This window comes from Aquarana catesbeiana, linkage group LG02 (assembly GCF_042186555.1).
Source record: "Aquarana catesbeiana isolate 2022-GZ linkage group LG02, ASM4218655v1, whole genome shotgun sequence".
Lineage (NCBI taxonomy): Eukaryota > Metazoa > Chordata > Amphibia > Anura > Ranidae > Aquarana > Aquarana catesbeiana.
The window spans coordinates 658,201,738-658,229,638 of NC_133325.1; the positions used below are offsets into that span (position 1 = coordinate 658,201,738).

A 27,901-nucleotide genomic window follows, 5' to 3' on the forward strand; every position below is an offset into this window, starting at 1 on the left:
GTACAGGCTGTCTCTAAGGTCCCCCTTGAACAGCTTGATATTGCGGGGGGGGGGGGGGGGGTACCTCTGTGCCCCCCGCTGGCCTAAAAAAAATCATTGTTCTCATATGGCGTATACTCAGCAAGTGGAGAATACCTATTCTGTGTGGGGATAGGTCTATCATGTGATTGATAGGGATTAACTCTTTCAAAATTATCCCTTCTGTCATTTTGGGATGAATGCCCATCTCGATAAGAAGGGGGGTCATAATGATATATGTCCCCCTAGGATGGTTCATATCTTGAGCATGAGACTTGGAGCCTCCTCCTCTCGTATTTTTCCCTCTTTTATTGTTGAATTTCCTATACCCATTATTGTTAGGGTGGGGTTGGAGCTCATTTGTACGAGGAAAATCATATTCATATACAGGGTTAGCTCGAGGGGTGTTTAAATGAGCAACTCCAGTACTGGACTGAGTAGTCTGAGTATTCCAAGCTGTATCCTCTGTGATGGGAGTATTTTGCCATTTAAAAATCAGCCCTCCATTAAAGTCATCAAAATCCCTAATGAATTTTTTCTTTTTATTCTGAGATTCCAGATCCCATTTGGTAAGCTTATTTTTGAGTTCACCTGATAATCTCAAACTCATCACTATCTTTTAAAGATTCAATATTCTGGGTGATTTCATTAATTTGGGAATCAAGAGCTGTCATTCTTTCTCTTACGTATCAGAAGAAATTCAAGCAACTCGAAACCTCTTTTAACAAAAAAATCACTCCATTCAGACATAGACTGTACATCCGTAAGCCCATCCATTGGGGGGTACAGATATTGTTCAAAAGATGTGATATCCCACCAAGTTTTGATCTTTTTTCTCATAAATATGACCTAATTTTCTAAATGATTGAGGTAGGGCATTATGGGATTCCTAGAAAACACCATTAATCTTGATATCCCTTTTGTCAAAATAGTTAAAAACTTCCATACCGCAGCTTGATTAATGACAGTTGTGAGTAAAGCTATTAAATGAAAATAAATCAGAACGTATATGCAAAAACAAAGCATCTGTACACCAGGGTCAAACAATCAAATCCCTTAGATCAAATATATAAAATAGGGTGCAGCGCTAAATAAAAACATCCAGGAACAAGATATGAAGATATCAATGTAACATAACATCCTTATGTCAATGATAAATGAAACAGAGCAATAACAATGTCCAAAGATCCCTGTGAGGTTCCACCAAATAAATGTGACAGCATGCCGGTATAAGTGACTGATGGATGTGCCCTTCACCGATTAAACTGAATGGCCTCTCACCTGGTGACCAGGACCCTTTTAATTACAGAGGGTCAGTAAGGCATTCCTATAAGGGTCATATGAATAAAGGTCCGATTCAGATGTCAGGAAATCCGTCAGATAACAATAGGATGTTGGTCAGGATAATTCCCACAGGACATATGTAATAGAAAAAAGGGACAGGAATAGTGCTCTCCGTTTTGCCCAAATTTTATTAAAAGATTTAAAATGGCACTTGCATAGCAGGCACTTCACAAGTGCCAGGACGAAAGCAGTACAAGATGCAGCCGTGTATGAACACAGGATGGAGCATGTGCGGTAGCAGCGGGTGACATCACGCCGTTACGGTTCTTCCTATGTAGTTAGGGCAGTTTGTCGGCTCTACGTGACTATCTTTGCCCTCGTAAACCATAAAACTACATGTATAGCCTGTGGCCCTGTCACAGAGCTTATACATCTTGACCCCGTATCTGGCATGCTTACTGGGAAGATCCTGTTTGAATGACAAGCGGCCAGAAAACTTAATCAGGGACTCATCAATGCAGACAACTTGATGGGGAGTAAACAAGTCTGCAAAACGTTGGTTGAAGTGGTTTACGAGGGGCCGTATTTTGTAGAGCCGATCATATTCAGGGTCTCCACGAGGACGACAGAGTTCATTGTCGTTGAAGTGCATGAACCGCAAAATCTGCTCGTATCGTGCCCTGGCCATGGAAGCAGAGAACACGGGTATATGGTAACGTGGGTCAGTGGACCAATATGACCACAACTCACTCTTTTTATTTATGCCCATGTTGAGGGAAAGGCCCAGAAAGAGCTTCAGTGGTGTAAAATCAACTGTTTCCACCTGAATTCCGGGTTGGCCAGTGAATGGGGGCAGTACGGGTGCTGCAGAAGTGGTGGGTACCCAATTCGGATTGGCGAATGCAGCAGGAAGGGCACTATAGGCACAACGGGCCTGTGTTCGTCTTCTTGGTGGCAGCGGGACACTACTAGTGCTTGCCACCTCACCAGCTTGAACTGCACTTATGGGACTCGCCACGTCGCCAAGTGTTACTGCAGTGCTGGATGTACGACCAGGGTGTACTAGGCCGCTGGTGCTTGCCAGTTCACCAGAAGGAATAGCGGCGCTAGTACTTCTCTGCTCCATACGAGGGACCTGCGGTTCTTGCACTTCAAGGACAGAAGAAGATGATTGGGGTCTGGTACGCCTGACCTTAGCAGGGACCACAACTCCGTCGTCAGAGCTATCTGTCATGGAGCCGCTGTCCTCTACAGGATCGTATTTTGAGCCTGAATCTGACAGATGAGTGACTTCCTCTTCACTATCTGTCATGCTCAGAAACGTGTAGGCCTCTTCACTAGTGTACCTTCGATTTGCCATTTTGGGCTCTAAATTTAGGGGTACACTAGTGAGACTCACAGGCAAAAAAGCTCCTGTCAGCGACTGATTCAAAACGCTACCAAAAAACTGTTAGCGATCGCAGGCATCAGGCCTGACTCTGCGAACGCTGCAGTTATGTGTGCTTAGTGTTTTGTAAGTGAGTTATCGATCGATACTGCACTTGGGTGGGCTGGGCCGAGGGGCAAAAAGCAGGTGCTAGCGGGTATCTGGGCTAATCCCGCTAACACTGCGTTTTTTTGGGGGACCCTAAACTGCTGGGGAGTATAGATCTGATCGGATCAGATATCGATCTGTTCAGATACTATAGCACTAAGGGATATGTATGCTGCGTGCCTGGGTGTTAGCGGTACTGGCGCTAACCTGACGCTGCCTGGGGCGACACAGACCTTATCTGATCCTAAAAACGTAACTTGTATCACCGCCGGGCAATTAGGGGGTTAAACCTTTATAAGGTAATAAATGGCGGGTGCCCTAAAACTATATAATAAACCAACTAACCAGCGTCACCCGTGACAATTATATGGTGATCACTGGTGAAAGGGTTAACTAGTGGGCAATCAAGGGGTTAAAACCTTTAGTAGGTAGTATATGGGGGTCCCTGTCGCTATAAAACACTGACGGCGAACCTATATACTTACCTCTCTAACTAGCGTCACCTGTGTCACGAATACAGCGATCAGAAAAAGATCGCTTAGTGACACTGGCGACGGAGGGTGATCACGGGGTTATTAGGGGGGTACCCCAGACCTAAAGGGGGCTAACCTATCTGCCCTAACACTTATAACTGTCACAAACTGACACCAATGCAATAATCAGAAAAAAAAAAACTGCTATTGGTGTCAGTGTGACAGGGGGTACTAGGGGGTGACAAGTGTGCCTGCGTGTTCTACTGTTAGTGTAGTGTTGGTGCAAACTTACTTGGATGTCTTCTCTCCTCGGCGCCGGAACGAAAAGACCGGCTCGAGGAGAGTGACATCACTTCCTCCGCTTCTGTTTACATTCACAGAAGCTGAGGAAGCCCGTCATTGGCCAGGAGCGATTGTGAGGGGGGAGCTCCTCACCTTTGATCGCCCCTGACCTGAATCCGACCACCGCAGGCACTGGGGGGTCCAATCGGACCCCCCCACCCGTGGGCAGGCAAGGACGTACCTGTAAGTCCTTTTGCCTGCCCGTGCCATTCTGCCGACGTACATCGTCGTGCGGTGGTCGGCAACTGGTTAAAGGACCAGTTTACAGTTGTACTCAATGTTATTCCTGATCAGCAGGCGCAGGATTTGGCCGGTATATCAGAAACATTGTGTTTCACAGTAGATGCGATGAAAGATTCTATTCTCCAGGCCTCATGAATCTTATGGTTGTAAAATTGGTCAGCCGAAGCACCATGCAAAAAGCTCTTGGCCAGTTTCTCTTTTCATGGTGAACGGTTGTTCGGAGACTATCTGGATAAGTATATCCAAAGAATTTCTAATGGGAAAAGTTCCCTTTTTACCGGTTAAGTTTAAGCATTTTTTAAACGTACTTCTCCAGGAAGTTACGACGGCTTCCACCGTCAGATTCAAGAGGTAAACCTCGGGGTCAGTCCCAGGGCCAAAAGAGGACCTGGGGGAGGAAACCCACAAAACAAAATGCTAAAGCCTCCTTATGAAGGAATGCCCCTGCTCGCTCGAGTGGGGGGGGAAGGCTTCTACAGTTTTCAAGGGTCTGGCGGGAACAATGTCAAGACAGATGGGTGGCTTCCTCCTTTTCTCTAGGTTACAAACTAGCGTTCCAAGAGTTCCTGTCTCATTTTCTCAGATCAAACGTTCCCAGAGATCCAATATAAAAAGTCTTTCTAGCTCTGGATCATCTCTTATCTCAACTGGTGTTATCGGAGGTCCCCTTGTAAGAGCGAGTTTTGGGCTGTTTATTCAAACCTGTTCACGGTTCCAAAACCAACTTGGGATGTCAGACCCATTTTAGATCTCAAACATCTAAACCGGTTTTTAAATATCCGTTCCTTTCGCATGGAGTCAATCCGATCAGTAGTCTCCATCCTACAAAGAGGAGAACTTCTGGCGTCAGTCGACATCAAGGATTCTTATCGCCATGTGCCGATTTTCCCCGCTCATCAGACATTTCTATGCTTTGAGGTAGAAAATCTTCATTTTCAGTTTGTAGCTCTGCCTTTCGGGAAGAAGCATCTGTCCAGGGAAAATGGTCCAACTCAGAGAGGACCTTGCCCATCAATATTCTAGAGATTCGGGCAGTACGCCTGGACGTTCCGACTAAGGAATTTTCCTGTCGGGATTCAATCTGACAATGCCACAGCAGTGGCCTACATCAATCGCCAAGGGGGAACGAGAAGTCGTGCGGCCAGGAAGGAAGTGAATCAGTCTTTCTTGGGCAGAAAGCAACATTACTTGCCTATCAGCAATTTTCATTTCAGCGATAGAAAATTGGCAGGCGGACTACTTGAGTCGCCAACAATTGTTCCCATGAGAATGGTCCCTTCATCCCGACATCGGTCTGTCAAAAATGGGGAGCTCCGGATGTGGATCTGTTTGCATCCAGATTCAACAACAAGATCAACAACTTTGTGTCGAGGACAAGGGATCCGATGGCATGCGGAACAGATGCCTTGGTCTTTCCATGGGATCAGTTCTCGCTTATCTATGCGTTCCCTTCTGTTCTGCTGCTTCTGCATCTTCTTTGCAGCATCAAGCAAGAAGGGAAGGAGGTGATTCTTGTGGCCCAGGAGATCTTGGTTTGCCTAGATCATAAAAATGGCGGTAGGGGACCTTTGGACCCTACCACTGTGGCCAGACCTTCTATCGCAAGGTCCGGTATTCCATCCTTCCTTGCAAACACTAAATTTAACGGTTTGGCTATTGAGACCCACATTCTAAAGGACCGTAGGCTGTCCAATTCAGTAGTTTCTACTGTGATTTAATGCTAGGAAGCCTGCCTCCAGAATCGTGTACTATAGTCTGGAAGGCATATGTCTCCTGGTGTGAATCCAGGGGTTGGCACCCTGGGAAATGTCATAGGTAGGATCCTTGAATTCCTACAGATGGGTTTAGAGATGAAGCTGGCCTTGAGTACTATCAAAGGCCAGGTGTCAGCCTTATCAGTGTTTTTCAATGACCACTTGCTTCACACTCTCTGGTTCGTAACTTTATTCAGTGGGTAACGCGGATTAATCCCCCAGTTAGATCTCCCTTGAACCTTTAGGACTAAATTTCCCATCCCGCTAAAGTCCCATCAGCTTTACAAAAACAGCCTTTTGAGCTAATTCAAGATATTCCCTTGGTCCTCTTGACGAGGAAAATGGTTTTCTTGGTTGCCATATCTTCTGCAAGAAGAGTAGCAGAGTTGGCTCCTCTTCCTTGTAAAGAACCATATTTGATTATTCATAAGGATAAGGTTGCATTGCAGCCTCATCCTAATTTTTCTACCAAAGGTAGTATCAGGTTTTCATTTAAACCAGGATATCGTTTTTTCCAGAACTTCGTTCTGTGAAAAAAGTCACTACATTCTCTTGATGTGGTGAGGGTGGTCAAGGTCTATTTAAAAGTGACCGCTCAGGTTTGTAAAACAGATGTTGTGTTTGTGTTGCCAGATGGTCCTAAGAGGACAGGCAGCATCGAAGTCTACTATTTCTAAATGGATTCGTCAAGTGATTGTTCAAGCTTATGTTTTAAAGAGAGAAATTCCTCCTTTTCATATTAAAGCACACTCCACCAGGGCCGTTGGTGCTTCTTGGGCAGTGCATCACCAAGCCTCCATGGCTCAGATCTGCAAGGCTGCAACTTGGTCTTCAGTCCATACATTTACCAGATTCTATCGAGTAGATGTAAAAGGTCATGAGGATATCGCCTTTGGGCGCAGTGTACTGCAGTATAAGCCGTCTAGTCTCTTGGTGCCTCACTTTTGTTGTCTCCCTTCAGTTGCCATTGCTATGGGACATCCCATATAGTAACTACTATGGCGCTGTGTCCTCGTGATGTACGATAAGAAAATAGGATTTTTATAACAGCCTGCCTGTAAAATCCTTTTCTTTGTGGTACATCATGGGACACAGGTCCCTCCCTTCATTGGTATACACGTGTATTGCTTGTCTACAAAACTGAGGTACTCCGAGTAAGGGGGGGGGGGGGGGGTATATAGGGAGTACACTTTTGTCTAAAGGCGTGCCAGTGTCTTATCACCTGAAGGTGGCCTATAACCCACATAGTAACTACTATGGCTCTGTGTCCCGTGATGTACCTCCAAAGAAAAGGATTTTACGGGTAAGCTGTTATAAAAATCCTTTTTTTTTTTTTTTTTTTTTTTTTTTCTGCGCTTTACTGTCCATTTCGCAGTGCTATTCGGCCACTAAATGGGTTAAAACCACAGCAAAGCGCTGCTGCAGCAGTGCTATGCCGACGGTATAGCCACGCTTCCCCACTGATTTCAATGGGCCTTCACCGCTCCAAAGATTTTGCTTGCAGGAATTTTTTTTAACGTCCTGCAAGCGCACTGCTCCAGTGTGAAAGCACACTGGAGAGACAGGAGCGACGCTATGCAGGCGCTATTTTTAGCGTTGTAGCACCTCAGTGTGAAAGGGGTCTTGCGTTTAGATTTTCTCATGCGGACACATTTCACTTATGTAATTTGGCTGTTCACTTTTCAGGCTCCTCGGGCTTGAGTTCACGTTTGGGTGGCCTACTAGGCTTCAGGGGTGCCACAAAGCAGACACGTTGGTCTTTTCTACACATACTTCCCAGCATTTAGTTCTCATGTTAATTTCTGTTATCACATTTGTGTTACCATCACATCTTCACGATTAGGTTGTGGCATTGCCACTGCAGCACTACCCATCATGTTTATAGGTACGTACAGATTAAGATGGTTGTTTGTTATTGGCTTGTACAGTGGGGGGGTTTCATCTGTTCTCACATGACTCGCGCTACAATCATTTCATTACTCATCTGTAGCCTGACACATTTTCAGCTTTCAAAGGCCTGAGTTCTCGTTAGTTTGCCTGATACGCCTCAGATAACTCAGCCTGGTAAATTCACAAGGCTGAAACTTTTTCAGTCCTGCACAAACGTTCCTTGGTCATTTCACAAAAAAAGAGTGGGGGCAGCCGGTTGGTCAAAGGTAGGTGATGGGTACAGTTGTTTTACTTTTTTTCTTGGCTCACGACAGTGTTCTTGGTTTTATGCAGGTCATGTCACAGGCAGCGGACATTGAGGACTTTGCATCCATTTCTCCCGCCTCCGGCTAGGGGTTCGGAACATGGTAGTGCACTCTCCTTCCTTCCCAAGACTTATGGCTAAACTGCAGCACAGGGGCATTTCATACCCGGCTTCAGCATGCAAGGCTGAGCTGTTCAGGTTACTGTTCCCCCATTGCTTCAGGCTCTAGCGCGCAGCAAGTTACCCTTCGGACTGTCGCATCATCCCTCTCTCAAATTCATGCTACCCTGAGTTCCCTGGCAACTTCCTGCCAAGAATTGCATGTAATGGTTGAGGTTTTGGAGACTCAGCCGAACCCAGTGTCAGGATCATCTACCGCTCCAGGGACATCAGCAGGTCCTGGGACCCTCTTGGTACCAAGCCCTGTACCTATAGGCCCAGGAAAAAGCATGGGTGTTCCTCCCATTACCCTGGCACATTTTATTCCCGTGAACATCAGGAAGGACATTTTGGAGGGCAAAGATGTTAATTTAGCATCCCTGTTAATATCTGCCCATGATGTTGCCGATAATAGATCGTACGCTTGCGGTGATTTTTCAGTGGTAGTTAAGACCAGGGATCATAGGCTCAGCCGCAAGCTCTCCATCTCAGCGTTTGTCCTGGTTATTAGTTTGTTCAGAGACCTCATTTGCTCTGAGTCCACTCAGGAGGGAAGAGCTGAACCTTTACTTTGTATTAAAAAAAAAAAAAAAAGGTAGAATTGGGTCACAAGTATGGGGGGGTCAAATTTTTTAGACTATCATCATTCGTTCATTTTCTGCCCAGGCTGCAGCCTGTTTTGCTCAATACCAAGTGGTGACGGTTTGGAGTAACAGACATGGAGTTGTTTTGCTGGGCTTAGATCGCCAGTTTGTGCTACTTGCCAATCGTCCAATGACACTGCTTACTGGTGCCCCAATTTGGAACTCCCCGCGCTACCAGGGTCATCCAGGGCTTCAGGCAATGCACTCCCGACCCCAGTCCATCCCGCACCTTGTGACAAGTTAGGCCGGCCCATTCATTTCCTAGGCAAATCACAGATCTGTAAAAATTTCAACCTTGGTTCATGCGATTATAGCCAGTGCCGTCTTTTACATATCTGTACCAGTTGTTTCAGGGCTCGCCCAAGTCAGCCTGTACACTGAGACAGAACAAGTACATGTGACTAAGCCACATTAACGTGCCTTTTTTTTTTTTTTTTTTTTTTTTTTTTTTTTTTTTTTACAGGCTTGTTTAGCCTCCCATCCGTCACCATGGTTGAGCAAATTTTTTGGTGGAAGGGTTCACTGAGGGGTTCCACACTGGGTTTTTCCTTGTCACTAGGCACTTTTTGAGTGTTGGAATCTGAGGTCATCTGCCACAGACCTAGAGGTGGTGGATTTGTTACTTCAGTTTGAACTCAAGAAGGGTTTTGTCATTGGTCACTTTCCAACATCACCCTTCCGGATTTGGAGGGTCAACCCCTTGGGCCTTATCAAAGGGAAGTTTTCTAATTAAGGTTCATTTTAAGACTTGTCATCCCCTCATTGTTCGCAGGTGCCTAGCCTTAACTCTTTGATTCCATCAGGAGTTTTCACTCAAGTATCAGATCAAGCAATAAAACGTATCATTGGGGTAGGTGAGGGTGCTTGGCTGTCCAAAGCTGACATCGCAGACGCCTTAAACTACTTCTGATTCTGGCATGGCATTAAGTGGAGGGGGTTTTATTTTTCCACCAAACTTACCTTTGGCTCTAAGAGTAGCCCCTGGCGGTTTGTTTCTCACAAGCACTCAGCTGGATCCTCACACACAGAGAATTGTCAGGCAGTTATCCACTATTTAGACAATTTTCTCCTCATTGAGAGTGGTGAACAGGCCCCCGCCGACCTTCAGAAACTGACATCAGTTTTTGCGGCATTAGACATCCCACTGGCAATAAAGAAAATGGAAGGCCTCTTACTTTCCTGGGGATCGTGCTTGATACTCAGTCCAGGCAGGCCAATCTTCCTACAGACAAACTGGTAAGGATCAGAGAACGCATACATGTGTTCACGATCTCCCAAGTCTGTACCAGGGTTAGTCTCTGCTGGGTATGCTGAATTTTCGCAATTGGGATTAGTCCCCAGGGGAGGTCTTTCATTTCTAGGTTATTATTGGCTTTGTTACCTTCAGTCCCCGACGCTGATTCTCGTGTCAAACTAGATCCTTCTGCTTTGTCAGATTTACACATGTGGGATGAGTTCCTTCAACATTGGAATGGTGTTGCTATGTTTGTTCCCGCAGAGTTGGAATATTCACCTCAGGTTTCTACAGATACAGCAGTCACAAAGGGCTATGCGGCTATTTTTGGCTCACACTGGTTGGCGGGGCCTTGGCTCGATGCGGTTATGTCTATTCCGGGGTTCAGAGACGTCAGCTTTGTTCGAAATCTACCCCATAGTTGCTGCAGCACAGGTGTGGGATCTTTTGTGGGCAGGTCAGACTGCGTTTGTTTTGTTTTTTTTTTTTTTTTTTTTTTTTTTTTAATTTTCCCACAGATAATCAAGCCACATCAGAAATTGTCAACAAGGGCAGAGCCAGGTCTTTAGTTATGTCTTTTGTGCGTAGGCTCATTTGGCTGTCCTTCCAATCTAACTTCTGCATACGCTGCAGGTTCATCAATGGTGTCTAATGTAGCAGCAGATGCTCTGTCCCGGTTTAATTAACCATTGTTTTTCCGGCAGGTTCCAGACGCTTGCGCCACTCCATCCCCACATTTTCTTCAATTGATGATAAACTAGATACCCACTGGGCCGTTGCGGCAGCCTTGATCGACAAATCATTGTCGGTGAACTCCAGGAAGGCGTACGTCACAGCCTGGAACGTTTTCCAGGCCTTTCAGTCATGGTATCCTAGGTTTGATGGCTACAGAATTCAGTGTTTACTAGCTTTCACTGCCTTTTTTTCCACTCTCAGCTTAAATTGGCCCATGGCACCATTAGGACATACCTAGCGGGCATACAGCACTGGTCTTTATGGGACCCCAACAGGCCATCCCTCCCTTTTTTTTTTTTTTTTTTTTTTTTTAATTGGCACACCCCATCAAGGCTATCCTGAAAAGGATTCAGAAGAGTAGCCCTCCTGCTGTAGCTAGCAGGCTTCCCATCACGGGCCACATATTTTGGGGAATGTCAGATTTATTTGCCAGGTCTTCCTTTTTTGGGTTGCTACCTAGCTTTGTGCTCAAGCCACCCATTTATCTGGCCCTTTGTTTCTTGAGGCCTGGGGAGTTTACATGTTCTGGGCCAGGATCCAGTATACTTTTGGCCAATCAGCTAGTCAGGTACCCTGACTACTTTCAGTTGCGTCTGCATACTTACAAGACGCAGCAGACGCGAGTCAGGACTGACATTAGATTTTTCAAGACAAATAATGCATGGGGCCCAGTTTTGGTCTTAGACCAGCTCGTGAGTGCTACAGCAGACAGGCCCAGGGATAGTCCACTATTGCCTTTCCCTATTGCTCCCCTCTACAGCTCAGTTCATGCATCATTGCCGCACCCTACTGTTCAATTTGGGTTTGCACCCTAAGGCTTATTCTGGCCATTCTTTCAGAATTGGGGCAGTGTCTGCGGCTTCTCGCCAAGGGGGTCCCTGTTCATGTGATCAAAAAATTAGGTAGATGGAAGACCTCATGCTTCTCTAGATATATCCTGGATCCTCTAGTTGAGATGTCACTGGCTTTTGTTGTTTTGACTCCTTTATTGCAAAACTGAAATGTAGCATTTAATCTTTGGTAGCTTCATCCTACTGATAGATATCTATTTTATTTTATTTCAGGTACTTATATAGCGCTGTCAATTTACGCAGCACTTTCTATCTATATCTCTCTCCTTGAATCCTTTAAATTTTCCAGTGTCATGTTACATGTGTTTTATGTGATAGACCAATAGAAAGTAACATAATTGTGAAGTGGAAGGAAAATGAGCGAGAGATAGATATAGAGATAGAGATATATTTTTTACAAATATCTGAAGTGTCGCATGCATTTGTGTTCAGCGCCCTTTACTCTGATACATTCAAATTAAATGTAGTGAAACAAATTGTCTTCAGAAGTCACCTAATTAGTAAACAGAGTCCACCAGTGTGTAGTTTTAATATCAGTAGAAATGCAGCTTTTCTGTGAAGCCCTCAGGTTTGTTAGACAATCTTGGTGAACAAACAGCATCGTGAAGGCCTAGGGACAGGTCAGGGATAAAGTTGTGGAAGTTTAACGCAGGATTAGGTTCTAAATTTAAAAAAAAAAAAAAAATATCCCAAGCATTGAACATCTCACGGAGCACTGTTCAATCCATCATCCGAAAATGGAAAGAGTATGGCACAACTGCAAACCTATCAAGACATGGCCGTCCACCTAATCTGACAGGCTGGGCATAGAGAGCATTAATCAGAGAAGCAGCCAGGAGGCCCATGGTAACTCTGGAGGAGCTGCAGAGATTCATAGCTCAGGTGGGAGAATCTGTCCACTGGACTACTATTAGTCTGGCCTTTATAGAAGGGTGGCAAGAAGAAAGCCGTAAGAAGTCCTGTTTGCAGTTTGTGAGCAGCCAATGGGGGGACACAGCAATGTGGAAGATGATGCTCTGGTCAGAGGAGACCAAAATTGAACTTTTTGGCCTTAAAGCAAAGTTATGTGTGGCAGAAAACTAACACTTCACATTACCCTGAACACACCATCCCCACAGTGAAACATGCAACAGCTTTGTGGGGATGCTTTTCTTCAGCAGGGACAGGGAAGCTGGTCAGAGTTGATGAGAAGATGGATGGAGCCAAATACAGGGCAATCTTAGAAGAAAACCTGTTAGTCTGCAAAAGACTTGACTGGGGCAGAGGTTCACCTTCCAGCAGGACAACTCCCTTTAGACATACAGCCAGAGCTGCAATGGAATGGTTTAGGTCAAAGTTTATGTGTTAGAATGGCCCAGTCAAAGTCCAGACCTGAAAACAATTGAGAATCTGTGGCAAGACTTGAAAATTGCTGGGCAAATGCCCTCCATCCAGTCTGACATATTTATGCCCATTCTATGTGAAATGGCTCAAGCTCTCACTCTAAATGTGCAAAGCTGGTAGAGACATGCCCAAAAAGACTTGCAGCTGTAATTGCTGTGAAAGGTGGTTCTACAAAGTATTGGGTGGCTGAATACAAACGCACGCCACACTTTTCACATTTATTTGTTAAAAAAAAAAAAAAAAAAAAATTAACCATTTTCCTTCCACTTAACAATTTGTGTCGCTTTGTGTTCTATCACATAAAATCCCTATAAAATACATTTTGTTTTTGGTTGTAACCTTACAATGTGAAAAATTTCGAGGAGTGTGTTTAATATTTTCGGAGGTAGAAATTTAGTTCACACATTCCTAGGCATTCCTAAAGACACTTTTAAGAAGTCGGTTTCCTGTCCATGCAACATGTGGTGCAACTTGTGAAAGATTAATTTAGTCCATTCTGTCAATAAGGCCAGTGGGGTATCATCCATGTGTGCAGCGTGTTCACGGCACATGGGGGCCCCACAGTGATCCACTCTGCACACATGGATGATTGTCTCTTGACAGCTGGGGCTAATCAGGGCAGGGGGGCGCATTGCAAGCACCAATCTCCCTGCATGGCTCTTCAGACATCCACTACTTCTTCTCCTTCTCCTCCCTCCTGTGGTTGTCATCTGAAACGCCATATGGGGAGATTGGTGCTTGCAACTGTCCCTGTGCCGATTATGGGTGGGGCCCCCCAAATGTTCACCTTGTCTGCCTTTCACCAGCCCCCAGAACCGGCTCCCTCCTCTCCCGCCGGATGGTGTGGTGGATGTGTCAGGATGGAGAGCGGAAGAAGGTGCCGATAAATGTCATTTACCAACCCCCTCCCTTTTCTGATCGCTCCTGTGTCCCTTTAATAACTGAGCAGAGTAACGCGTGTTTTGCTTCAGTTTATGAATGAACAGGAGCCGCTGTCTCCTGTTCATTCATCTTCAATGCTGAAGCTACTGAAAAACGGACTGGGGAATCTGCACTCAGCCCCTTTCTCTGGAGATGTCGGAGGTCTGTTTTAGACTCCTAATATGTCACCAAATCCCCCACAACAGTGCTGATAAAAAATTGCATGAAATATTAAATTGTTAAAAAAATAAAATTTGGTTAAAAAAAAACTAACCTCACGCCGCCCCCCCCCATATGCCGACACTGTCCACATTCCCAACCCCCCCCCCCAAAAAAAAGCATTGTGAAAAATTGTAAAAAAAAAAAAAAAATACCATCCACTGCCCCATAACCCCCCTTCAACCAGAAGCACTGTAACAAAAAAATGAGAAAAACAAATTTTGTAAAAAAAAAAAATATATAATAAACACACGACCTGCTGACAGCATTGACTGCCTGACTGTCACTGACACACCCCCAATTCATTGTGAACAAAATACAAAAATTGTAAAAAAATGAAACCATATTAAAAAAATTCTGACACTGTCCATTTGTTCTGACACCATCCAATGCCCCCCAAAACATTTTGAATAAAAAAAGAACTACCGACACTGATCATTGTTCTACTGACGCCATGCTGCACGTGCTACCCATTGTCATACACTCCATGTTCCTCTCCTGCACATACTACTCACCACCATACATTCCATACTCCTCTTCTGCACATACTACCCACCTCCCATACTCCTCTTCTGCACAAGCCACCCACCACCATTCACTCCGCACCCCTCTTCTGCACATGCCACCCAGCACTCCTCTCCTGCACAAGCCACCCACCACTGTACAATCTGCACTGTACATTCCCTATTTAACCACTTGACGACCGCCTCACGCCGATGTACGTCGGCAAGGTGGCACGGACAGGCAAAATCACGTACATATACGTGATTTGCCTTCCGCGGGTGGGGGGTCCGATCGGGGACCCCCCCGGTGCCCGAGGCGGTCGTCTTTTGTCCCCCGGCGATCGGAGGTGAGGGGGAGGCCATCTGTTCGTGGCCCCCCCCTTGCGATCGCCGCCGGCCAATGGGAACATTCCTTTGCTGCTGTATGCTAAACAGCAGCAAAGGAAATGATGTCATCTCTCCTCGGCTCGGTAATTTCCGTTCCGGCCCGAGGAGAGAAGACAGGTATGTGAGTGCACAAACACTACACACACAGTAGAACATGCCAGGCACACAAAACACCCCGATTCCCCAGCCCCCCCCCCCCCCGTCACAAACTGACACCAGCAGTTTGTTTTTTTTTTTTTTTTTTTTTGTTTTTCTGATTACTGCATTGGTGTCAGTTTGTGACAGTTAGTGTTGGGACAGTGAGTATTAGCCCCCTGTAGGTCTAGGATACCCCCCTAACCCCCCCCCCCCCTAATAAAGTTTTAACCCCTTGATCACCCCCTGTTACCAGTGTCGCTAAGCAATCATTTTTCTGATCGCTGTATTAGTGTCGCTGGTGACGATAGTTAGGGACCTAAATATTTTTAGGTTCGCCGTCAGCGTTTTATAGCAGGGACCCCCATATACTACCGAATAAATGTTTTAACCCCTTGATGGCCCCCAGTTAACCCTTTCACCACTGATCACCGTATAACTGTTACGGGTGACGCTGGTTAGTTTGTTTATTTTTTATAGTGTCAGGGCACCCGCCGTTTATTACCGAATAAAGGTTTAGCCCCCTGATCGCCCGGCGGTGATATGCGTCGCCCCAGGCAGCGTCAGATTAGCGCCAGTACCGCTAACACCCACGCACGCAGCATACGCCTCCCTTAGTGGTATAGTATCTGTACGGATCAATATCTGATCCGATCAGATCTATACTAGCGTCCCCAGCAGTTTAGGGTTCCCAAAAACACAGTGTTAGCGGGATCAGCCCAGATACCTGCTAGCACCTGCATTTTGCCCCTCCGCCCAGCCCACCCAAGTGCAGTATCGATCGATCACTGTCACTTACAAAACACTTAACGCATAACTGCAGCGTTCGCAGAGTCAGGCCTGATCCCTGCGATCGCTAACAGTTTTTTTGGTAGCGTTTTGGTGAACTGGCAAGCACCAGTGGCCTAGTACACCCCGGTCGTAGTCAAACCAGCACTGCAGTAACACTTGGTGACGTGGCGAGTCCCATAAGTGCAGTTCAAGCTGGTGAGGTGGCAAGCACAAGTAGTGTCCCGCTGCCACCAAAAAGACAAACACAGGCCCGTCGTGCCCATAATGCCCTTCCTGCTGCATTCGCCAATCCTAATTGGGAACCCACCACTTCTGCAGCGCCCGTACTTCCCCCATTCACACCCCCAACCAAATGCAGTCGGCTGCATGAGAGGCATTTTCTTTATGTCCTCCCGAGTACCCCTACCCAACGAACCCCCCCAAAAAAGATGTTGTGTCTGCAGCAAGCACGGATATAGGCATGACACCCGCTATTATTGTCCCTCCTGTCCTGACAATCCTGGTCTTTGCATTGGTGAATGTTTTGAACGCCACATACACTAGTTGAGTATTAGCGTAGGGTACAGCATTGCACAGACTAGGCACACTTTCACAGGGTCTCCCAAGATGCCATCGCATTTTGAGGGACCCGAACCTGGAACCGGTTACCGTTATAAAAGTTAGTTACAAAAAAAGTGTAGAGAAATATAAATATATATATATATATATATATATATATATATATATATATATATATATATATATATATATATATATATATATATATATATATATATATATATATATATATATATATATATATATATATATATTAAAATAGTTGTCGTTTCATTGTTCTCTCTCTATTGTTCTGCTCTTTTTTACTGTATTCTATTCTGCAATGTTTTATCATGTTTGCTTTTCAGGTATGCAATTTTTTATACTTTACCGTTTACTGTGCTTTATTGTTAACCCTTTTTTTGTCTTCAGGTACGCCATTCACGACTTTGAATGGTTATACCAGAATGATGCCTGCAGGTTTAGGTATCATCTTGGTATCATTCTTTTCAGCCAGCGGTCGGCTTTCATGTAAAAGCAATCCTAGCGGCTAATTAGCCTCTAGACTGCTTTTACAAGCCGTGGGAGGGAATGCCCCCCCCCACCGTCTTCCGTGTTTTTTCTCTGGCTCTCCTGTCTCAACAGGGAACCTGAGAATGCAGCCGGTGATTCAGCCAGCTGACCATAGAGCTGATCAGAGACCAGAGTGGCTCCAAACATCTCTATGGCCTAAGAAACCGGAAGCTACGAGCATTTCATGACTTAGATTTCGCCGGATGTAAATAGCGCCATTGGGAAATTGGGGAAGCATTTTATCACACCGATCTTGGTGTCGTCAGATGCTTTGAGGGCAGAGGAGAGATCTAGGGTCTAATAGACCCCAATTTTTTCAGAAAAGAGTACCTGTCACTACCTATTGCTATCATAGGGGATATTTACATTCCCCGAGATAACAATAAAAATGATTTAAAAAAAAAAAAATGAAAGGAACAGTTTAAAAATAAGATAAAAAAGCAAAAAAATAATAAAGGGAAAAAAAAAAAAAAGCACCCCTGCTCGCGCGCTAAGGCGAACGCAAGCGGCGGTCTGTCGTCAAACGTAAACAGCAATTGCACCATGCATGTGAGGTATCGCCGCGAAGGTCAGATCGAGGGCAGTAATTTTTGCAGTAGACCTCCTCTGTAAATCTAAAGTGGTAACCTGTAAAGGCTTTTAAAGGCTTTTAAAAATGTATTTATTTTGTTGCCACTGCACGTTTGTGCGTAATTTTGAAGCATGTCATGTTTGGTATCCATGTACTCGGCCTAAGATCATCTTTTTTATTTCATCAAACATTTGGGCAATATAGTGTGTTTTAGTGCATTAAAATTTAAAAAAGTGTGTTTTTTTTTTTTTTCCCCAAAAAATGCGTTTGAAAAATCGCTGCGCAAATACTGTGTGGAAAAAAAAAAAAATGAAACACCCACCATTTTAATCTGTAGGGCATTTGCTTTAAAAAAATATATAATGTTTGGGGGTTCAAAATAATTTTTTTGCAAAAAAAAATAACTTTTTCATGTAAACAATGAGTGTCAGAAAGGGCTCTGTCTTCAAGTGGTTAGAGTGGGTGATGTGACATAAGCTTCTAAATGTTGTGCATAAAATGCCAGGACAGTTCAAAACCCCCCCAAATGACCCCATTTTGGAAAGTAGACACCCCAAGCTATTTGCTGAGAGGCATGTCGAGTCCATGGAATATTTTATATTGCGACACAAGTTGCGGGAAAGAGACAAATTTTTTGTTTTTTTTTTTTTTTTTGCACAAAATTGTCACTAAATGATATATTGCTCAAACATGCCATGGGAATATGTGAAATTACACCCCAAAATACATTCTGCTGCTTCTCCTGAGTACGGGGATACCACATGTGTGAGACTTTTTGGGAGCCTAGCCGCGTACGGGACCCCGAAAACCAAGCACCGCCTTCAGGCTTTCTAAGGGCGTGAATTTTTGATTTCACGCTTCACTGCCTATCACAGTTTCGGAGGCCATGGAAAGCCCAGGTGGCACAAACCCCCCCCCCCCCCCCCCCCCCAAATGACCCCATTTTGGAAAGTAGACACCCAAAGCTATTTGCTGAGAGGTATAGTGAGTATTTTGCAGACCTCACTTTTTGAAAATTGAAAAAAGAAAAAAAAAAAATGTTTTTTTCTTGTCTGTCTTCATTTTCAAAAACAAATGAGAGCTGCAAAATACTCACCATGCCTCTCAGCAAATAGCTTGGGGTGTCTACTTTCCAAAATGGGGTCATTTGGGGGGGGTTTGTGCCACCTGGGCATTCCATGGCCTCCGAAACTGTGATAGGCAGTGAAGAGTGAAATCAAAAATTTACACCCTTAGAAATCCTGAAGGCAGTGATTGGGTTTTCGGGGCCCCGTACGTGGCTAAGCTCCCAAAAAGTCCCACACATGTAGTATCCCTATACTCGGGAGAAGCAGCTGAATGTATTTTGGGGTGCAATTCCACATAGGCCCCACTTTTTTTTTTTTTTAATATATCGCTGCCAGGGGCCCACTTTTTATCTTACACACGGGCCCACTCATTTTATGATACACCCCTGAATAAGGCATTTATGCATCTGTTGAATGTTGAACTGCCACAGACAATACCTAATGTACAGTGCAATTTACTCCGACTGAAGAAGTCATAATTACATCCATGATTCTCATTTAATATGGTGGTATTTTTTTTAACTTGTGAATTCTAAGTGTCTTAAATAAAAATTACCTGAATTTGTTGCACGCAGTGGACACAAATTTCACAAATTTGACGCACTAATTTCTAATACCACCAGAAGAGCATTGCTTTGAATTTTCACTGATCACGAAATGGTGCTCATGAATTCATTCTTGATTATATAGAGTATGTATGTAGATATCCTTGTGTTACATTGGGGTATGGATCTTTGTGCACATACCTTGAGGCCAATTCCCATTATGTCCAACCACTAACTGGAGTTTTACCTGATGCAGCCTTGAGCTGCGTGGGCATGGCTTTTTATCGCAGAGCACTGTACTGAATCTCCTTTTGTACAGTAGCTTGTTGTGCTGCTGTACAAGAACATGAACGTGTCAGTTTTGTGCACTTCAAATAAAGTTTCTACAAAAAGTGAGTTGTGTGATGTGCTGAATCGTGCATCACGCCGCCTTCCTACCACCTTCAGAATGGACAATTGCCATAGGTAAACTGCTGCGGTTTGCGCCTCGTGCAGTTGGCATTTCAGTGTGAATGGGCCCTAAGCAGTTTTCCCGATGCCTTTCCCACAGACAGTGAAGGCATAAGTCAGTGGTGGGGAAAATTGACTACAGGGAGCCCACAGGCAATATTGGCATTTATTTGCCCTCTGCTCTATACCCCCACCCCCACCCCCGCTTCCAACGTGCAGATTGTAATTTAAACAGTTATATCTTTTTGCTTTACTAACTTTTTTATATTTTTCAGCTTAAAGTAAATGGTACACTATAGTCAAATTGGGGGTGGGGGGTTTAGGGTGAAGAGCTCCCTGCTGCTGTGCTGTAACGGTGCTTCCCACATGCTTTGTATTTAATTGATCTGATTTAGTGGTGCTAAACCATTCTTTGATTTACACAGAGGCTTGATATAACAAGTCTGCTTCCCGCAGCTGCCAATCAGTCTTTAAGCTGTTTGAATGTGACTTATGCAAGAAGCAGAGGGAGGAATTGGTTATACAGCCTAGGCTTCTTAAAGTATGCCGTTGGTGACCCTCTATGAAGTGTTTTCATATTTGGAATTTGTTTAGCCAAACTCACCAGAGCCATTTTAGGCTTGAAAATAGGTTAAACCCCCTAAACGTTATATAATTTCTGAAAGCGGAGACTAAAATGGTTAGTTGCATTTTTTTTTTTTTTTTTTTTTTTTTTTCATAAAATGGATACCGACATATCAAGCCGTAAAGTGACTCTAAATGATATGCTTTTTCTCCAAGAACAATTCATATACATTCACTACTAATGGCCCTGCAATCTATTTTTCTGGAAATTGTTTTACTGTGTTTTTCTGCCTCCTTGTAATGTCCTCCTGTGAGCTCCCGAACCTTTCCTGTGTCCTTCATGTCTATTTTGTTTTTTTTTGTAATGAACAGTACACTGTTGTGGTTTTGAATTGCTCTATGCACACTGCAAATTCCTTAATCCATCCATCCATACATACAGTGGGAACATGGAGACCAAATGTAGCCACCCTCTCTAACAGTCTGATCACAGGAGCAAAACTTCTTTTTTTTTTTTTTTTTAACCAGAGTTTGTCACTTTAACTTTGCACACTGTTTTTTCCTTTTTCGTGGAAAAAACTGAGCCTAAAAATGATTATAAAGATATTTTCTTTTTTCTAAAACAAACATGCTATGTTACTTATCTGCACTTGCAATGGCATTGCACAGAGTGGCCCCAAAACTCCTTTTCTGGAGTCACCTGCCAGCGCTCTTGGTTCCCCTTTCATGTCTGCCAACATGGCAAGCTGCTTGCTATGGGGGCAGATGTGGAAGCTCGATCCAGAGCTTGGCTGTGTACACCTATTGACGCAGTGCGGCTCCGCTCTGCTTCCTGGCTCCCGTCTTACTAAATTTGACTGGTAGGAGCCAATGGCCCTCGTCTGCTGTCTGTCAGTCCCTGTGTGAATAGGGAGAAGATTGCACCTGGACACTGCACTAGATTTTTTTTTTTTTAAACTATAGTGCAGGGACTATAACTTTTTGTTTTGCAATTTTATATGCTATAATAAGTCATATTTAATGCTATAAAAAAATTACCTTTCCCATTTCAGACTGCAGAATTGAAACTTTGTGTAAAAGTCAATGCAATATGGAAACCGGGAGGTGTTCTGTAATTGAGTTTCTTTTTCAGGTTGGTCCAGAGAAATACTTGCGTGCTAAAATAGTCAAGATGCATCCTCTTGAACAAGATGAAACTGGAGCAGAAAAGAAGTCTGGGTCTTGTGATTCTCCATCCAGTGACAAGGAAAACTCCAGCCAAGTAGTAGAAGATAACCAGATGAAGGAAGAGACTACCCGCCTAGACAGCTTAAGTGCTCTGAGAGAGAGTAAGAATTTTTTTCAATGTTCTATACAATGTGTACAGTAATACTTGACTGTTTGCATCCTAGCTCTAGGCCATATTTTTACCCTGCTAAACATTCAACAAAGGACAAATATTGATTTAGGGTTTTAGATGGAGGCTTTCAATAAAGGATAACTGTATATTTCTACATCTGTAGCCCAAAACTATGAATATGGTAAATTTTCTCCAAACCTGTATCAGTTGGATTGGCATATGGTAAGACTGGTGGTAAGACACAGGATCGGCTTGTCAGGCTCTAGTAGACTTCAACAAAATAGTGGCCGTCTAGACACAGAGCCCCTATTGCATGAATGTGAATAAAATGAGTAAAGGATGGCCTCAAACCCCCCCACCTGTAGATAGAGAGCTCCTAATGCGCTTCACCACTTTCAGGGCTTAATCATAGAGGCTGCTCTATGATCAGCGATTCCAACCCCCCCCCCCAACTAAGTGCTTATCACAGTGATTTATAACTGTAATGAACGGTCAGTAACACCGTTCAAAGGTTTTATAAATCAAACCTTTGCTTACTACTGTGATGTGATTGGTCACAGCTATCACATGTTACAGGGCTGCTGTGCTTGGCCTGATACTATGTGAGCACTGTGACCAATTGGAGATCACACAGTAGTAAACAAGCCACCATGAATGATGTGAGTGATCTCAGTAATCGCACCTGGGCAACTCACAGCGGCCTGGTACATCGATTGGTGATCCAGTATGTCTGACACAGCGGTCAAAGATTGCACTGCAAGGTGTACTTCTGAAACCAAGGATGCTTCCGTCTGGCTGTTTTTATCTACATTGGCTGGCAGGGAAGTGGTTACATTGTTTCCATCTGCCCCTGGAATCGCTCCCTGCCAGGCTCAGTCTTCTGCACATGTGCAGATTTATTTATTCATATCCTGTAAAAGTGATGAGTTTACCTTTTAGTGGTTGTGCAGCTCCTTGTAGAAAGCAGAGTGTGAATCTGGCTGGACCACAGACAAATCTGGCCATACACTATATTTGATGTGATTTTTCCTGGTAAGACTGTAAATGAGGCAGAATCCAAAATTGATTTTTCTCCACATCAAGAGGGGAAATATTTGGTATTGCTCAGAGCAGCCTAGAACCGCCTCTTCTGGGGTCCCTACTGGCTCTCTTGGATCCTCTGTGTGCTCCCATAGCAAAACTTTTTTTTTTTTCATCACATAGACCAGTTTCCTTTTTTTAATGAGACATCTGGGGTCCAAAGGACTGGTATTAATGAGGGTGTGGGGAAGTGTTCTAATGTTCAACTTGTCAGGTTTACAGTCCAGCAGAGTCAGTCTTGGAACGTAGGGTTCAATATTGAGTTGGCCCACCCTTTGCAGCTATAACAGCTTCAACTCTTCTGGGAAAGCTGTCCACAAGGTTTAGGAGTGCCTATGGGAATGTTTGACCGTTCTTCAAGAAGCGCATTTGTGAGGTCAGGCACTGATGTGGATGAAAAGGCCTGGCTCGCAGTCTCCGCTCTAATTCATCCCAAAGGTGTTTTCGAGTTTAGGTCAAGCCTCTGTGCAGGCCAGTCGAGTTCATCCACTTAAGGTATCAGCATACCAAGACTTTTGGACAATTTCATGTTTCCAACTCTGTGGGAACAGTTTGGGGATGGCCCTTCCTGTTCCAACATCACTGTACATCAGTGCACAAACCAGCAGATCTGTTGCTTTGTGTTGATTGAACATTACACAGATTTGCTTTAATGTTTGTTTTAGTATTGAATTGGAATAATCCAATTGCTGACTCCCTATATAAACTACTTCTCTCTTAGGTGACAGAGCACGACGTTCACCCCGTAAACTGCCTGCAAGCTTCAAAAAAGAAGAGAAAAAATGGGCTCCACCTAAATTTCTACCACACAAATATGATGTTAAATTGCTAAATGAAGACAAGGTGAGACAGATGTTACCATTGCTTCCACTACGTTTGGTTTCAGTAGCTTATGTTCTTTGAAAATGTTTAACTTTCCAAGATTGCACACTTTTTCTGGATTTAATGATGGCCTTCAGGGGAGTTGTTTGTGTGTTGATATTATTATTTAAGGTACTTGTATAGCGCCATCAATTTACGCAGCGCTTTACCTATACATTGTACATTCGCATCAGTCCCTATCCTCAAGGAGCTTACGATCTAAGGTCCCTAACTTTCATTCATATACTAGGGCCAATTTAGACAGAAGCCAGTTAACCTACCAGCATGTCTTTGGAGTGTGGAAGTACCCGGAGGAAACCCATGCATGCACAAGGAGAACATGCAAACTCCAGGCAGGTAGTGTTGTCATTGGGATTGATTAGAATGGATGTATCCTCTCTACTGAATGGGGGTTTTTTTTTTATTATTATTTTTTTTTTTTACTTGTATCCTGTGTTGGGTACTAGGCACGTATTGGGTTAGCTGGAGAGTGCTATATATGTGATCCACTTCTATGTAACCCAGTCCCTGAAGACTCCCCTGTTGTGGGGCTATGCCCTTCCAAAGTAGACCAAGCCATGGTTTTGAATGGTTAATCCCTACTCTCTCCTACATAGCACTACTCTACAAGGATTGTGAGTTTTAGATGCCCCGTGTGCTTGCTTTACTCACCTGGTGGTATCCCCCCACCATCGTATAATCTTACTAAGGGTTGGCCCATGTCCAGGCTGGTGTTGGGGTCATACTCCTGTCCTCCCTCTTGCCTGCCTGATTTCTGTGACATTTGGTAGGATGATGGCTCAAGGGTTAATTGCCACCATTTTAACACCTCCACAAACATCCTTAGGCAATCCTACAGAATTTACAGTTTTGAGCCATTTGGGCAAACTGCGTATGAGCCTATATTTTGGGACATGGCATGTTCAGATCCACATGTCCCTTGCCAGCTGCTTTTGTCTCTGCCCTGGGCAACTCTGATGTGAAAAAATATATCCAAGAGCGACTGGAGATGGGATATCTGCAGCGTGTTTGTGCCTGGGGACTTGGGAGAAACCTGCTGTTTTTAACTCATTCCTTGCCTCCTAGAGTAACCTCTACAAGAGACCCACCCACTGTTCATGGCAGAGCACAGGTGGAAGCTGTCAGATGGGGGGAAAATGTCCTACCACCATGCTGGCAGGGTTGCACTGACCCTTACTTGGGGATTCAGCTACTGAATTTTTGCCACATTGTCAACACCCGCCCCCGATTCTGTACCCTCGGGTGTATCCATTGCCCCATCAGTTCTGCACTCCTCGTGCCTTAGCACGGAGGGTTTTCCAGCTTCTATGTCTGACCTCATAGGACTGATTTTGACTCTCTTGGTTCGTTGTCTGCAAGGATTGTTAATGAACTTCACTCCCCTTTTCTAGAGTTTTTCTGACGCTAAGACAGTCGAGTCAAGGGTCCAAAAAACCTAGTCTCTAAAATGATGCCTATAAGGACACATGATTTTCCATTTATGAAAAAACTTTTAGTGTCAAAGTCACAAAAACATAAGAAGATACCCAAAAAGTATTAAAATGGGACAATGTCTCATGGCTACAAAAAATGGTTAGGATGTCACTAATCCCACATATCATCGAGCCCAAATGGATCCTAACATCAATCGGCCCCAGTGAGGTTGCGAGACCACCTCTCCATGTACCTCATTTTATATTAAAGTGGCAGATATATGTTGAAACCTAGAAGAGACACACTTCTATCAATTTAGTAATCTCCACCAGTAATGAGTCCAGCCTGTCCAAATAAACTGGATCAATATAGCAAGACGGTGCACCATATTTAAACTTGAAGTGATAATTACTAAGTAGCTCCAGTGTATTGCGTGTGCTGATTATCTTGGACTTCCAGATACTTGCTCAAGCAGGAGGTAAATAGATGGGGGGGAGAAAAGGGGACTTTTTGCATAAGACAAACGTGTGGCTTATGAATTGCAGGGAACTTGGCAGGGCTGTGCAGTAACAGTGAGGCAATAGTCAGCCAGCAGATGGGACAACTCAAGTATTGCAGGATGCCAAGAGTTTAGATGGTCTGAGCTCAGAGTTGCTGCACATAAATTGCAAAACACAGACCGGATATAGTAGGGGCATTGAAACAAAACGCAGCTTCCAGATAGTGCACATGCTGTATTCCAGGATAAAGCTCACAGATGTACAGGGAGTGCAACGGCAGCCCTAGTAGCAGTTCATACACAAGCACATAGCATTGAGCAAGCGGAGAGGACTTTGACTGTCACTTTGCAGGAAAAATGAGCTTTATGGCATGAAGCAAATGGGCTTAATATCTCCATATGGCTCACCACCTCCACCCACATAAAGGAATTCACACACAGACTTCTCAGGTGGCTTATGGCCCAGCTATAGCAGCTGACTATCACCACACTGTGGTATGTTAAGCTGCAAGGACCACACTCATTCAGTGAGCTGGCAGTGCATTTTTTATTTTTTTTTTTTCTTTCCAATTTGTTTTTGTAATGGTTTCTGATGCAGGGGTCTTTTATCTGGAAGAGGATAGTTGGGCTGGCAAGAAAATGAAGGGGGTTAAAGGCTGTTTTTCCCTGAGTTGGAAGTCTCCTCAGCAGGAGATCCTTCTGCCATTTTTATCACCTAAAATCTGTAACCCTAATTCAGTATTCAGATCGGTTAACTCCAACTTCTTCACAGTTCCAAAACACCATGGGGTTGTGTCCCATTTTGGCCTTCAAGGTCAAATACTTAAGAATCTAGAAATTCTGCATACAATTCTCCAGGTTGGTCTTCACTTCCCTTCAATGGGATTTCCTTGCCTCTCTGAACATCAGATGCTTATTTGCCTGTCCCTATTTTTTTTCTCTGCATCAATTTTTTTTTTTTTTCATTTTTCTCTAGGTCAGCAACCTATTTGTAGCGCTTCCCTTTGGCCTCGCCACCGCCCCTTGTGGTCTTCACGTTTTGACTACAGTTCTTGCTCTGCTTAGTTATCAGGATGTCCATGTCTCTTTAGTGAGGTGTACTTGTTGACAGGGACTTGGTCAGTGAAGGAATCCTGACTTCCCATCAACATTTGGAGATATTCACCTTGCCCTTGTGGACAAGTGGCCTTTGGGGACTGCTGAGGCGGGTTCAGTCAAACACCATGGCTGTGGCTTGCATCAGTCGTGTAGGGCAGAACTTAACTTCAAGCAGCTCAGTGTAGTAGGATCTAATTTTGTTTGGGGCAGAATGTCACGTTCTGGCCTTGTCAGCTGTACACATTCCAGGTTTGGAAAGTTGGCAGATGGACTCTCTCAGGCTGCAGCAACTGAACATGGGATTGTGATCCCTATACACGAAGGTGTTCCAGGACACTAGTCCGTTGTATACTGGAGCATATCCTGGTGGTCACAAGGATAAGGTAGCTTTTGGCTTTAGGATCTCTTCTGAATAAGGTGGCGTTTTTTCCTTTTTACCTTAATCTGGACATCTATCTTCTGTCCTGCTCAGAAACACCCCTGAGAGGTGGTGATTCATTCTTTGAATATGTGAGTTGCTATAATCTAGCTTTCTTGAGACCATCTGGTTGCATCTCTGTGCTCCTGGAAGGATTTCACAGGCTGCTACCCATGCCTCTTCTACCATTTGCTAGGTTGATCTGTCAAGTTGTGATTTGTGGCTATTTGGCAAAGTGACCGCTCATTCTACAACCAAATTTCAAGAAAGTGGGACACTGTAAAATCTACATAAAAACAGACTGCAATGATTTCCAAATCTTCTTCTAAATTCAGATTTTATTCACAATAGAAATAGAAAACCTATCATTTTAAGAAGGTAATTTTTAAGTTTTTATGTACATTTTTTGTGTCCCCCTTTTTGAGGTTGTACTAGATCTGTCATTGCGTTCTGGACCTTTTCATCATCAAGCTTTTGGCTTTGCAGGTTTGTAAGGCTGTCACTAGGTAGGTCTTTGGTTCACACTTTTTTTACTAAGCTTTACCAAGTGGATGTTCAGTCCTTGGCTAATGCTGCTTTTGTTCGCAAAGGTCATAATACTGCAGTTTGAATGGAGTACTGAATCTCTGATTAAAAACAAAAAATACTCTATTAAAAAGAGAAACCAAATTAAAAAGTGAGAGAAACACCATTACAAAGCAAAGGCTGATTCCCATATAAAAAACATATTCGGTCCAAATCAGTAATTTCCTGTAAAGGCAAACTGCTGAGAGAGAACATGGCATAATACTTATATCTACAGATTTCAGTAGTCATAGCCATACCCTAGCAGTCAACATTCTGGCAAAATGAACTTTTTTGGTTGTTCAGGGTCTCTGGTGGTTTTTGTTACCCTCCCCTCATTAGTATTGCTTTGGCATGGCTCAATCGTCTGTGTCCTGTACTCCAAAAAATGGGTTTTACAGGAAACTCAAAAATCCTGTTCACTTCAATAATGCAATCATGTGAAAAGCAAAATTCCTAGATACTTTCATCTGCACACGATTGAGTGAACAGAAAT

The 27,901-nt window shown here is 44.0% G+C and overlaps 1 protein-coding gene across 1 annotated transcript in view; it reads left to right on the forward strand.

The window, feature by feature from the left end:
- Positions 1-27,901, forward strand: part of BAZ1B (bromodomain adjacent to zinc finger domain 1B) — a 108,520-nt gene that overhangs the window by 35,923 nt on the left and 44,696 nt on the right. Inside the window, exons 4-5 of the mRNA XM_073616583.1 lie at positions 21,245-21,440; positions 23,253-23,374. Of these exons, the coding sequence (XP_073472684.1) occupies positions 21,245-21,440; positions 23,253-23,374 (318 nt within the window). The remainder of the gene's footprint in view (positions 1-21,244; positions 21,441-23,252; positions 23,375-27,901) is intronic.